At 44.9% G+C, this 14895-nt stretch overlaps 1 protein-coding gene across 2 annotated transcripts in view; it reads right to left on the bottom strand.

Moving 5' to 3' along the window:
- EXOC6 (exocyst complex component 6) overlaps positions 1-14895 on the bottom strand; it is a 155157-nt gene that overhangs the window by 1687 nt on the left and 138575 nt on the right. For both annotated transcript variants that reach the window (XM_075534170.1, XM_075534169.1), the window contains one exon: positions 633-745. In XM_075534170.1, coding sequence (XP_075390285.1) covers positions 633-745 — 113 coding nt within the window. The remainder of the gene's footprint in view (positions 1-632; positions 746-14895) is intronic.

Below are 14895 nucleotides of genomic sequence, written 5' to 3'. Positions count from 1 at the left end.
TCCTCTCAAATCAAAGGTGCTGCAAATATTTTGAAATGTGAGAAAATAATATATTTTACTCCAGAATGACAACTTTACGAGGATACTTAAAATGGAATAGTAGCAAGCGGAGAGAAAATGTGCCACGTGAGAAGGAAAGATAATCCATAAAAGTGTGTGAGTTTTAGTTGGGTAAGTTGTACTAGTGAAAGTCCCATTACCTCCGTTTTTACTATTTTTTATTTCCAAAGCACTTACCTCTCTACCTGAAAAAGCCCAAGTCAAAATGGTAGGATTTCGATAGCCCTGGCAGCAGGCCTTCCAATTCCCAGCACATTTTAAAACACACCTTTTCTGTACCACACAGACAAACATGAGCCCCAGCTCTCATTTACATCTCCTTCTTTCCAAGGCCAACTGAGCCTGCTATCCAGAAGCCACTAGGAAAGCATGTTTCACTCCGATGGACATAATCAGCAATCACATAGATAATCACACCAACCCGGAAGGGCAGGAAAAAATGGGACTCATTAGAATGGACTGGGATTTTAAGCGCCATTTATCTTTTGATGGAAATTTCTAGTTCATTTTTTGTTGAATCAAAAATACAATGTCATACCAAAAAATAAAATAAGGTTTCAAACTATACTCACTTCTCCAGAAGAGTAAGCGCTGTGTTTGGGTTCACTCGGAGGTACTTTGAAGCAGGCTGTCCGTAATCCGCAAGATAAGCGGACCAATCCCAAACCATAAAGAGGTCAAGGAGCTGAGGAAGGAAGACACAGGACAACGGTGGATACGACCTTTGGTTACTGACCTCCAGCTAATACATACATCAGGCATGTGCTAGCCTCCATCCAGCTCTAGAGGAGCTGTTTCTTAAGGGGAAGAGAATAAATTCATTCAAACCCCTGCGCTCACGACACGTTCCACCATCTTTTCCTGTTGCGGTTATTAAGATCATCAGGGGATGCCTTCTAACAAGACAGGACTGCCTTTTCAAAGCACTGTCAAAGAGCGGAAATGGGTCCCAGTAACCCTTCCCCTGAGGTGTGCCGACTTATTTTTCTACATCATTCAGCCTACCACAATTCAGGGGATGCGGTGTTTGTTGCCACTAGCCATAGGAGGAATTTTAAAGAACTTAAATGGAACCTTTTTCCTTAGGGGTAAGTAAGTATGTTTACCTTTCAAAAAAGCTGTTTGCACCTAGACTTTTCCCAAAGTAACTTAAACCAAAAGCTCAGATAATCTCAATTAAGTGCATTAAACCACCTCTGCTGGATCCTCCCTGCTGATAGATCCTCCTTCTTATAAAATGAGGGCTTCCGGATCCAGCCTGCTAGCACTCATGACCATTTTGTATAAACAAACAACAACAAGGAAAACCACCCCGCTTGTTTTCTGAGGTGCCTTCACACCGACCATTCGAGTATAATCTCCAGCGAGGCCTGTTGTCAAATATGGAAGTAATCTCTTAAAAGCAATGCACCCAACTCCTGAGCCAACTTTAAGACCCTAATCCCCGTTAAGCCATTTAAAACCGACTTCCTATCCCCTTTTGAATTGCTCGGAAAGCTAAATGCTTTACTTACTACCTCCCTTCAGTTTTTATATTATTCTTTCTTTTTGGTTTTAACTCACTTGATATGTAACTAAGAAGTCTACTGATTTTGCTTTCAAATGAAAGAAACATTTGCAGTTACTCAGAGGCTCTGTGAACTGACCCGCCAACTCTGAGAAGGATAAAAGTTCCACCCGAAGAAAGGTTATATAAAGAATAAAAATGGGGGGAAGGTTACAAAAGTAGCTCCTCCTTAGGAAGGGACATGCATGATTCTTTCCCCATCTAATTTATAGCTGCCATTAAAGATTTTCTTGTGAAAAAAAGAATTACTCTATAGAATTTTCTAGAGTGGAAAAATTAAATATTAGCTATTTTCTTTGGGACAAGTTAACATTTTAAGCCATACCAAAAGTTGCAACAGTAGTACAGAAGCTATTCTGAGGCTATGTTAAAAAATATATGAAGTGGGGAACCGATTACAGGGATCTACATATAACCTCTTCCCTGGGGGACCGGCAACAGAAAAGTGGGTGAAGGGAGATGTCGGACAGTAAAAGATATGACAAAATAATAATAATTTATAAATTATCCAGGGTTCATGAGAGAGGGGGGAATGGGGAGCTAATACCAAGGGCTCAAGTAGAAAGCAAATGTTTTGAGAATGATGATGGCCAACAAATGTACAACTGTGCTTGACACACATGGATGGATGTGATAAGAGTTGTACAAGACCCCAATAAAATTATTTTTTTAAATATATGCATATTCACCCCCTTAATGAAGGGCTGTAGAGAGGAGATGAGCCAGTCAGGGTGCAGGGTAGCAACGATGAAACATAACTTTCCTCTAGTTCTTAAATACTTCCTCCCCCCACTCTCATGGTCCCAATTCTACCTTACAAATCTGGCTAGACCAGAGAATGTACATTGGTACAGATAGCAACTGGAAACACAGGGAATCCAGGACAGATGACTACTCCAGGACCAGTGGTGAGAGTGGCAATACCTGGAGGGTAGAGGAAATGTGGGGCAGAAAGGGGGAACTGATTATAAGAATCTACGTATAGCCTCCTCCCTGGGGGAGGGACAGCAGAGAAGAGGGCGGGGGGAGATGTTGGACATTGTAACATATGACAAAATAATAATAATTTATGAATGATGAAGGGTTTATGAGTTAGGGGGGTGGGGAGGAAGGGGGAAAACGAGCAGTCGATAAGGGCTCAAGTAGAAAGCAAATGTTTTGAGAATGATGATGGCAACAAATGTACATATGCACTCGACACAATGAATGTATGTATGGATTGTGATAAGAATTGTATGAGCCAACAATAAAATTATTTTAAATATATATGTTATTAAGTATATTCTACTCTTTCTGAGTTCACTTTATGTTAGTTGGCTTTTACTAAGACAACAAAACCAAACCCCCTTGCATTCATACCTTTATCAGTAAGCTACAGAAATCTGCAAGACTAGCTATTCAGCATTTGCTTAGGGGGCATCCAGGAGACAGCACACGTCGCTAGCGATGACAGTGGATTTGCCAGCAGCCTTCCCTTCGCACTATACTGGATGTAGGTTTTATTTCCACATGTCAGAATAGATCGACGGCAGGGAGTTTGTAGGCTGTGTAGTTCTCATTCTTGCTTTATATGCTTTTGGTATGATTTGGTATGTTATTTTTAAGTCAGGGCCGTTCAAAAGCTGCCTCTTGACTTTGCACCATTTCTGCTTACAAAAGGGTGCAGAGGCCCACTCCTTATTTGCAGAGTGGGGGAACCTGTACTGTCGGAAGGGGGCTTGGGCTCAGGGTCATTTTTAACTATGGTTTGCCAGGAAGTACATTGTTCCCGCCTCAAGGAGACAAACTTGCTTTCATACGCTCCAATGATGAGTATGGAAGTTGTCAGGAATGTGATTTTGCAGTTCCGTATTTTAAAATCTTTCTTTAAATGACCATTCCCTTTAACTCAGTAATCCCACTTTTAGGACTATAACTTCAGGAAACATTTATAAATGGAATCAAAAACTGACGTGTAAAGATAGTAACCGGCAAAAGCGATGCCTGTAGTGTCAAAAAACTTGAGACAACCAGCCTGTATCCTCAATTAAGAGAGTGGTTACGTAATGAGACATATCTGGAGGACAAAAAATGTGTAGCTATTAAAACTCATACCTCTTAAGCATTTTAAATAATTTAGGAAGATTCTTAACATAAATATTCCTACTTCAATACATAAAAAAGCTCATTAGTAAAAGAAAATTTGGGGAAATATTAAGAATGGTTATTTATATAGTGAAATTATAGCTAATTATTATTTTCTTCTTTAATTTTCTAATATCCTAGACCTGGCCTGTGCTAATGCTATGGTTAGAGATAAAGCTTGTATACTGATATATTAAAATATATTTCTATGATGAACACTCCTCAAATTGTTGCCAGCAAAAGCCTCATTCTGAGGGGATTTCTTTCTGAAGAGTTTGTATGAGAGCTTCAAAAATGGAAATATGAAATGAAAAGACAATGGATTTTTCCATGAACTTTTTGAAGTCCCCTCATATATGCATGCACACACATATGTATGCATGCACAAACTCAGCTGAAAGTAACCAGTTCATATCCTAGCTGAAATCTCTCTTCCTTTCCAAAAGACATTAGCACTGTACCCTTTGAAATACAGAGGAGAAGCGTAAGCCCAACCCCACTGCCAGTGGGTTGATTCTGATGTACAGCAATGTCCCATGACAGCAGAACGGCCTCAGCGTTGTTTCTACGACTGTACATGATTCTAAGGGCAGAGCCAGCTTAATCTTTCTTCCTCAGAGCAGCTGGTGGGCTGGAACTGCTGACCTTGCAGTTAGCAGGCCAATGCCTAACCCCCAGGCTCACCCTAGAGGTGAAAACCAAGTAACAAAAAGAACGGACAACATACTGCCATTGAGTGGGTGCCAAGTCGTCACGACCCCATCAGACAGGGTAGATCTGCCTCTGTGAGCTTCTGAGACTGTGACTCTTTGTGGGACTAGAAAGCCTCCTCTTTCTCTAGGCAAACGCACAGTGGTTTCAAACTGCTGGCATTGTGGTTCGCAGGCCGACGCATCACCACCCCGCCCCCAGAGCTCCTACTGGTTTACACATGGGTTGGTTAACCGCCTGCTCATTCTTCTCAGCTCATGACTCAGTGACTGGATACCTGAGCACCGCTCCAAGGTACATCCATGGGCTGCAGCGGCAAAGAGGGCAGAGAGGGCCGTGAACAGGCAGCTCTCAGATCCTGATTTCTTGGTTCCAGGTGCACAAAGGACATTCCAGAAGCGTAACACTGCTTGCTGGCACGAATAAAAGATGGGAGCTTGACACGGTCAGTCAGGAAAACTCATAAGACATGGTCAGCATGGCCCCCCGCTGGCCATGAGCTGACTGATGGTGGCAGTTGGCTGTCCAAGTTTACTTGGGAGGGCGCCTTTCTCTTCGGCCTCATGCCTGTGGAAACTGAGCAGACCATGGCTCTCTAGAGCAGCCCAGGGCTGCCCGGCGAACAAATTGCCCGCTGGTGACTTTTCTCTGTCTCTCCAGGCTCTTCACTGGGGCACTGATGACAGGAGAGATTTCCTCGAGATAAAGGATTAGGTCTAATGTTCACGGAGTCAAACAGCCGCCCACAAAAGAAGCGCCAATATTTCTGAATGGTAGACCAAGGTACCCCCCTCCTCCATATGGTTCCTTTTCATTTCCCAGAATAAGATATGTATCAGGGAACCGGGACTTTATTCCTGGGTCCCACCCTACGCCATGCCAAACCAGCTCTCCCGGGCTGATCCCAGTTCCGTCAGGCTGTCACCCACAGCCAGTCTGACCAGGCACCGCGGCCCCTGGACTCTGACTAAACCAGTGGCTGGCCAGTCAATTCTGACTCAGGGTGACCCAGTGATGCCGAATAGAAGTACATTTCTTAGGGCTTTCGTGAACTTGCCCTTTCAAAAACAGATCTCTGGGCCCTGCTTCCCAGGCACCTCCGGGTGGGTTCCTGTGAGTGGATGGACGGTGGCGTGACCATCTGCAGCACCCCCGTCCTCCAGTCCAGACGGTATGGGAAGGGCACGTCAGAGTGCGGCCGGAGGGAGGAGGGAACTGGGCTGCTCCCAGGGACCATCGCTGACACTCATGGTCACACTGCACGCCCGCGGAGACGGTGGCCTTTCACAACAGTGCAGGTCTCACTGTGTTCTTAGGACTAGCATCTAAATTACAGGAAGCCTCGGCTCTCCATTGCTGGTTTTTGCTTCCTTCCGACGGCATTGCACACATGACATCTTCACTCTAAGTTGCACAAGATCTCGTGCCGGCTTGTCAAACAAGCACCGAGATGGGGTCTCAGCAGGTGAGCTTGCTGGTGAACACGCACACATGAAGCTCACTGAGGTACATCAAACACAAACGAACACAAAAACCTCCCCAGACTATCCAGGAGCAATTCTACAATCACTTATTAAAGGATAAAGCCAGGCATAGTATAATGAGAAATTGGGATTAATGGGTTTTGTTCCAATAGTCAAGTCAAGTAATTCCACCTCAAATCCTTTTGGGAAGTGAGCAAAGTATGGATCACATGAAAATGAAGAGCAAAACAATGCTCCTCAGCTCTGTGTCATCACAATTTAGAAGATTATCTGAAATTAGTATTCTAAAATTTTAGGGGTTTTTTGCCAAAGACTCAAAACCACCCTTCATATCTAATCTCCCAGCATGAAGCGGATTTGTGCCGATTTGTGCGTGAGCTATAAAGCGCCACTTCCTCAGCATTCCCGTGTGTCCAGCAAACAAAAAGATCAGCCTACAGAAAGAAGTGGTGAGATGGGTGGTCCCACTTATATGCTCAAAGCAGTTGGAGCGCTTCACAGTCTGTTTGTGTCGATGTGTTTAGCTTGCTGGCAATTTCCCACCCGACAGTCTCATCCTGCATCTATCCCCCAGGAACTTGGGGTCTCGGGCCTATTGAGATGACTTTGTGTGCGCTGCACAATGCATCCAGGGAGGCTTGAAGCCATTCTTTGGAACCCTTGCAGTGACGATGTGTCTTTGTAAAAGTGAACACAGAGAGTCCCAGGTCATTTTTTCCTTGAATCTGGTTTAGCTTTCTTTGTTTTGGGTCTTTGGGTTTTGCTTTTGAAGCACCTCAGGGGCAGTGACCCAAGACCGAAGATAAATAAAGTTAAGCCAACCCCAAGAGAAAAGCAATTGGGGATCTCAGGTCTGCTTTTTGTAAATGTGAACACTGACCTGGAGGCTTGGGGTCACACTTAGCCCCCCAAGTTCCCTCTTCCAAACACAAAACCCACCTGGGACCTCAGCATTGCTTTTCAGACTCCCAAAGTAAACCAGGAGATCAGTTTCGCTTCCTCCAGAGAGGCAAAGGGGGAGTGAGGCAAGGAGCTCAGAAGCGCTTCGGAAATTTAAACAACAACAACAACAACAAATTCCTAAGCCCTAACATGGCTTTCGGAAAGAAATACTTTTCCTTCAAGCAAATCCTGAGTAATTAAGCACTGGGGACTCAAGGAAAATGGCGCTTACTAAAAATCAGCCACAAGGCGGCTGGGACGAGATAGAGCCCTTTTAATAAATAGATGTCGAAATCAAATGATGAGGTCCAGATGATTCTTTTTTTAAACCCACGTTGCCTCTTCCTTTTCCAGCGATCTGAAACACAGTCTTTGGAAGCTCCACGGGGCCTCCTCCACGGAGGCGTCTCTTACGCAGCAACCGGGCAAGGCTTGGGCACACACTGCCAGGAGGCAAGCCAGGATTGCTTCTGCTCCGCTCACGCTGTGCGCGCTTGGGTATTTCCTGCCTGGCCCTCTGATAACACTCCACTCCTCACCCCAGTCTGCCATCTTCCAACTGTCCCTTTTACCAAACCCGCACTCAGTCAGCCTGTCCAACTCCCATCTGTGTGTGTGTGTGTGCGCACGCGTGTGTACCGGTGAGCTTGAACATTTTGTGTCGAGGGGTGTCCATGGCAGAATGTGTTATGGTGAACTTTATTTAACAGGATCTTTGCACATTCTACTTAGTAATACTAGAAGACATTAGCCCTTGCATTTTAACATGATTCTTTTGGGATCTATAGCCATCACTGCCACTGAGTCGGTGCCCACTCACGGCGAGCCTGCTGGGTATCAGTGGGTTGAGTACAGGCGCTCCGTTTGGGTTTCTGAGGCTGCACACCTTTATGGATGCCGGATGCTACATCTTCTCCAGAGGGGCTGGATGGGTTCACACAGATCTTTTGGTGACCGGGCCAGCGCCTACCCCACGGTAGCCCCAGGGCCCTTCACTCATTTATGTTATGTATTTATGTCCAAGTCACAATAGCTATTTGACTGAAGTTCCCTGAAAGTTCTTTACGAATACAAACGTAAATAAATTCCTATCATGAAATTTTTTAAGTCCTCCGTTTATAAGAAACAACCTATAATTATCCAAAGAAAGAATATTTCAGATTGTTTCCTCAACAGATTTACTCCAAATACTTGAATGTGATTTGGTTTTCCTAACACCTTTATAAGCACCTTTATATGCATGTGGTTTGGGTTTTTCCCAGCTCTGCCAGTACCTGGTTCAGCTTACTGACTTGGAAGGTGGCTCATCTTCTTGGAGTCCCTGGGTGGCAACCACAGAGGAAGCACTAGACTATCAGCCGAAAGGTTGGCAGCCTGAACCGACTCAGAGGCTCCAAAGAAGACAGGCTTGCCAATCTGCTTCCGCAAAGACACGGCCATGACAACCCGATGATGCACAGGGCTAGCTGCACACACTTGGGGTCACCATAAACTGGAATCGCCGTGATGGCTTTCAACAACTCACCTACTTACCCAAGTCAGCAATCCGGGTTCCTCTGCTTTGCCTTTTCTCCTTTCTTACAACTCTTGTATCTAACGTAATGCCACAGTGTGCCAGTTTAACCACCCACCTCAACATTTCTTTGCAGCGGCTTATGGGCGAGGGGATGCCAAGCCCGGCCTCAGCAGTTTGACCGCACCAGTGGCTCTGCGGAAGAAGGACGCTGCTTTCCGTTCCTGTAAAGACCTAGAGCCTGGGAAACTCGAAGGGGCAGTTCTACTCTGCCCTCGACGGTTGCTAGGCATCAGAAGTGACTTCAAGGCAGTGGATTCTTGAATTCCTTGGCTTCTTACTCTCCAGCCCTCCTCCTTCCTACTGGCCTACTTCAGTCATTTCACTTTGGGGCTTTCCCTTGAGTGCTTGGTCTTGTCCATCCCCTCCATTACTCTACCCTCTGCCAGAGAGGTAGATCCACCTTAACCACAAATCCAAACACACCATTCCCTTGACGTAAAACTCTCAATGGCTTCCCAACTTCTACAAGATCAATGTCAAGTTCCTTACATGACTTGTAAACCTTACCCCATACCTTAACTAGGTTATTATTATTGCTTCCCCTGTCTGGTAATTTAGCCTCCTCAACAAGGAACTATTCCAGTTTCCTTACAGACCATAAGGTTTTCTCCTCCAAAATACTGATAGTCCCATCGCAGTGTAGAGTCTTTGGCCTCTCTTTCCTCACCTAGCTAATTCTTACTTAGTCTCTAAACTCTACTTCGGCAGATGGCGCTGATCGCCTTAGGGAAGTTAGGTCCTCGCTGTACCCCCTGGTATCTCTAGCACAGTACAGTTTACATTTTATTGGCACTGCATGTTAAGGTGTCTCTTTATCTATTAAAATCAAATATTAAACACTTTCTTCCTAGTTTGGGTGATTCATGATTACCCCAGCCCTTGTTTTTCTTCAATATCCCAAAAGTTGTAGCACTTTTTAAGAATACAGTCTGTAGACACCTCACAACTGGGCCCTTGCTTGACTTAATATCTGTATCTTCACATTTGACCCGGGGTTCAGAGGACAACAGGTCAAGTGTCTGTTGAGCCGAATTGCACCTGTTATCTTTAGATACAGAATTTAACCCAAACTGAACTACAGCCTGTAGTATTTAGATGCTGATTTATTTTACACGGGAACTTTTACTAATGCACACATCATCACAGAATTTTTAGTGATGTCTTAATAAAGATTCTGAAAGCCAGATTTTATATTTATTGAATTTGTGCCATGGAATATACTAAAATATTTCAAAAGTGATCATCTGTTCCTGAGATCGATTGCCTTTTACAAACTGGAAATGCCACCATTCAAACAAAAAACGATTTCCTTTGCTGTCTGGCTGATTTGGACTCACAGCGACACCTAGTGGAAAGGGTGGAACAGCTCCACGGGATTTCCAAGGCTGTAATTTCAGGAAAGCAGACTGCCGCATCTTTCCCCATGAGGGTTCAATCTGCCAACCTTCCGGTTAGCAGCCAAGCACCTAACCACTGTGCCACCAGGGCTCTGAGTAAATACCACCATGAAATACCTTACATAAACATTCTGGAGTCCTGTGTTTAGTTTCCTGTTCAGGTTCATTTCATCATCTGCTACAATTACAGAACAGTTAAGCAATGGTGTCACTAAAGAAACTCAAAGCCTTCCAATCCTATGGATATTAGAGCTTGAAACTCAAGCTGTGTTCACTAGACTTTCAATTCCCCCTGATGAGTCATTTTGCTTCATTTAAGCTATGAAGAAATAGGGTCTTCTCGTAGGAATTGACTTTGGAAGAGCTCAAGCAACAAAGGAAAACAATATGGATTATCTATGAAGAAAGCTAGCATGCCAACGTGTCTTCAGAATGCAGGAGTCATTTGAATGAATGACACTAGACTAGGCTGGGCTTTCTTTATGTAGCCCTTGCCGTGCAATTGCTAAGAACAGGGGAGGAAAGAACTGCTTTTAGGAAAATGGAAAGAATCTGAGTATGAATCCCTCCCTTAGTCAGGTAAATGAAAACTCGGTGACTCTAGTAATTAGATTAACTTAATTTCCAAAAAACTCAGTCACATGTTTACTTTAAAATTTTAGTAAGTCACGTAATTCATATTACTTATAATTTGTCACTAGTATAAACAAAAAGGCTTAGGGAAAAAACAAAAAGCTACACTAACACTCAGACGGTAGAGGGATCTACTGTCCTGTAACGCGGAACACAGAGTGAATGGAGTCTTAACAGCTTGTGCGTGGCCATCCAGAGTGCACCTCCTGGCTCTCCCTGTGTGGAGCAAAGAAGAGTGAAGAGAATCCTCAAAGAAAACACATGGAAACATCTAGTAGTCCAATGGGCCACTCAGACCTCAGCCTCCTAGCCCCAGTCTAGAAGACGAGAGAGCTCAGCTCTGAAAGGAATCATAATTGAAGGGTCTTCACAGAGTGGGAAGAAAGGGGGAAACAAAACTCTGAAATCATTTTTTTTAAAAAGCTTGATCAGATGCCCCTTGGCCACCCTCGTCAGCCTGGGAACTGGACTCACCTGGTGTCTCAATTTCCAGCCCAGCAATAGACAGGCTTATAAGATAGACGGCAACACCAGGGAGGGGAAGCCCTCCCGAGAACAGTCAGCCATTTGAGACCAGAAGGGCAGCAGCTGCCCAGGACAAGGTTCCAAAGACAGGGAGGGTTAGGAGAGGGGAAGACTGAAAGCAGGAAATACAAGGAGGACGTGGGCTAGTGACGTTACACTGTGGGGAATCACAGTCCACGACGTGAAACAAAACAGGTGTGAATGGCTGAGTGGACAACTGGTTGGCTCTGTAAAACCTTTACCCCACACACAATAAAACCTTTCCAACAATTAAAATAAAACCTAAATTGACCAATATTAAGGGCTCAAGTAGAAGGCAAATGATTTGAGAATGATAATGGCAACAAATGTGCTTGACACAGTGGATGTATGCATGGATTGTGATAAGAATTGTATGAGTCCCCAATAAATTTTTTTAAGTTAAAAAAATAATTTGAGTGAAATTTAAAAAGTAGAACCCAGGCCATTTGACTTATATGAAACCAACCAACACCACTGACTCCCCACTGTCTCAGGAAGGGTAGGATGGATTTTTTTTTTTCATTTCATTGGGGGCTCTTACAGCTCTTTAACAATCCATACACCAATTGGACCAATCACATTTGTGCATATGTTGCCATCATCATTTTTAAAGCATTTCTTTCTACTTGAGCCCTTGGTATCAGCTCCTCTTTTTTCCCAACCTGCCCCCACTCTCCCACCCTTGTGAACTCCTGATACATTATAAATTATTATTTTCATATCTTACACCATCTGCTGTCTCCTTTCACCCATGTTTCTGTTTTCGTCCCCTTTGGGGTACATTGATCATTGAGATCAGTTCCCCCTTTCTCCCCCATCCCCCCCACCTTGAATAGATTGTTTCTATGACAACCTCTCAGCAGGTGTAAGAAAAGGTAAAGACCCCCAATCTAGTCCTTGGGAGTGCCAAACTAGTCTCTGATGTGCCAAACTGAATTTCAGACTCATGTCTCTTATAGACAGATATAGATAGGGTCTGTCTGATGTCCTAGAGGGTAAACAGATAGATTTCATCATTTTACCTGGGATTCCCAAAGGAATGCAAAGTTGGCTACACTACCATACATAGAACAACATAATGGAAACGAGGAAAGAGCCGTCTTTGTACTCTCTGTTAAAAACAAGGCGCCTTGCAATATCCAGGAGAGCGTGCACACTTGTGGGGGCTCGGCTGCTAACAGGAAGGCTGGTGGGTCAAACTTCCTGGATGCTCCACCCACTAGCAGATTGCAGGCAGAAAGAGGAGGCTCTCAGCTTCCCTAAGGATGGACTGTTTCAGGAACCCGCTGGGAGTCGGACTGACTGGGCAGCGGTGGGTTTTATTTGTAGATAAAGGGGCTTGCATCCTCGATCATGGCTTTCTTCCAAATCTGACAACAGAGTTTGCATAATGAAAACGAGACTGCATTTACTTTAAACAACTTTCTTCAAATCTAAAAGGCATTTTGCTTGTACGAAGCAATTTATTAACCCTTAATTACCCAGTTACTTCCACCCCTGGCTGTATATGTAATTACCTTTTTGTCAGGTATGATCACTTGCTCAGTAAGCATGTCAGAACACTTACTGCTTAGTCTGTTCCAACGGATAAATGTGATCTTTCCACAGCCTCGAGGCACAATGCGCAGAACAAAAAATGAAACGGGCGGTTATCAAATACCGAAGCTGTTTCACTACGGCCGAGATTCGCAGCATATCTGTTCAAAAAGAGGCTTTCTCCTCCCCTACGCAGTGACCTGTTTGGAAACGCCCCCTCCGGGGCAGCCCTACCTTGTCCTATAAGGTCACTGGGGGTCGGCCTCCACTCGATGGCAGGGACTCTGCTCTGGGCTTGGAGTCAAGGCTTCCTTTGGGCCTGAAGCTCGCCTGAATGCTGAGTCACAGCTCTCTGAGGGCAAGCACGGTCACATTCTGACCGATGCAGGTCTCTGCATGCACTCCAAAGTGGACAATGGATGAACTTGAAGATGCAGCTATCGGGATCACATCTTTCCTGACAGGCTCCAGCAAAGAGACACAAAGGGAAATCCAAAGACCAAACTACCTGCCATCGGGTTGATGCTAACTGAGAGTGACCCTACAGGGCTGGGTAGACCTGCCCCTGGCGAGGTTCCAAGGCTGTCCCTCTTTATGGAAGTAGAAAGCCCCTTCTTTCTCCCACCAAAAGGGAAGCTGTACAAGAACAGCGGGAGAAGGACTTATTTTCTTGGGAAGATAAATGCAGTCACTGGAATTAAATGGATTGTGTTCTAAGTCCCATAGGGCTTTCATGATGTGAATCTGCGCGAGGGGAGCGCAAGAGGAAATCCCGACCTGACCTCTGGATAACCTAAACAGGAACCAAGACATTTCTAAGTAAAGGAGGCTGTGTCATCCTGTTAGGATAATTGTTTCCATTTATACTTTGCATGAACATCTCACATTAGGCCATCAGAGAGGGGAAAAAAATCAAGCCATAGCTTCTCTTCTTTGTAATACTTACAAATAGTGTCTGGCCTAGTGCCCTTCCCATAGTCGAGGAGGAAAAGTTTGTGGGTGATAATTAGGAGGAGGACAAAGAGAGGAGAGAAGGGTAACGCACAGAGAAGACAGTGGGAAGCATGCTTTCGGTGTCTGCAGATGGGGTGGAAACAAATTCATGAAACATCAACAATTACAATTTATTTCTTCGTAAGGCTTTGAGATTAAGAGATTATTCCATTTTAAGGAAAAAAATTAACAAACAGGACAACTTAAAATAAGTTGGCAGTTTTGACCAATCCAAACCCACTGCCGGTGAGTTGATTCCAACTCTTTGCCTGACCCTGGAGGCCAGGGCTCATGAGACTCTTAAGTTTTTCCAAGAACAGGCAACTTCTCCCTCCCTCTGAGTGGCTGGTAGGTTTAAACTATCGCCCTTATGGTTAGTAGCCCAATGATCTGAAAAATCGGACACTTGGTTGGTGTTTCAGAATGTTAAAAAATGCACTAAGCTCCATGACTGCCTCGCCTAATCCATGCTCTACGGATATTTATTTGATGAGATGTCACTTGAAAAAGAATGAAGCCATCTCAGAGCGGGCACGCCCGGTGACACCGGCGGTGCACTTCTATCTCATTCCGCTGAATGCTCTGCCGCCTTCAAAACCCCACGTCGGTGACCTCTCGAGCTCAGCTTCGACAAAGCGAGGGGATTGTATTTAAAAATGACAAGCCCTGGATTTGACACCAACAACGAAAAGACCGTGAGCCAGTCCTTGGGCTCCAGGGTTCACAGGTGTAAGGAGACAGACATATGGACGAATTCCTGTGGTCACACTGGCAGGGAGCTGTCAGATTATTATTCAGTGGACATGAAATCTTGTGGGAGGGGCGTAGAAAGTAAACCCCTGGCAGGGCTCTTAGTCGGTACCCAGACTGAGTTTTAGGAAGGAACTCATGAAGGAGAGGTAGCAGTATTTCATGTAGGTGACACAGCATGAAAAAAAGAACAAGGAGAACCAATCCGTGTGCTTACGGGGAGGGAGCGCCCGAAACGTCAGTCTTGCCAGTGGAATGTGGGTAATGGAACAGCACCAGATAGGCTAGAGAAGGAGGTGGCGGGCAGATCCTAAAAGTGCACACACATCAGATTCCGAACTGCGAGGAGCCACTGGGAAGTTTCCACGTAAGCAGCTCTGTGAGGAATGAAATCGAGAAGGAAACGAAAGGCCGAGAGGCTGGTTAAGAGACTGTGCACCATCGTGGCACACACTAGGCCACACAGGTGGGTAGTTAGGATGGGGAGAAGAGGAGGTGTTTGAGAAATATTTTGGAAGAAAGATTTTAGGGCATGATGACGGATTCGATGTGGGACATGGCAGAGGGTGGTACCAC

Source organism: Tenrec ecaudatus, chromosome 16 (genome assembly GCF_050624435.1).
Source record: "Tenrec ecaudatus isolate mTenEca1 chromosome 16, mTenEca1.hap1, whole genome shotgun sequence".
In the NCBI taxonomy this organism is placed as follows: domain Eukaryota; kingdom Metazoa; phylum Chordata; class Mammalia; order Afrosoricida; family Tenrecidae; genus Tenrec; species Tenrec ecaudatus.
The sequence above is the reverse complement of the archived record's forward strand: the minus strand, read 5'-3'. Positions and strand labels throughout refer to the sequence as shown.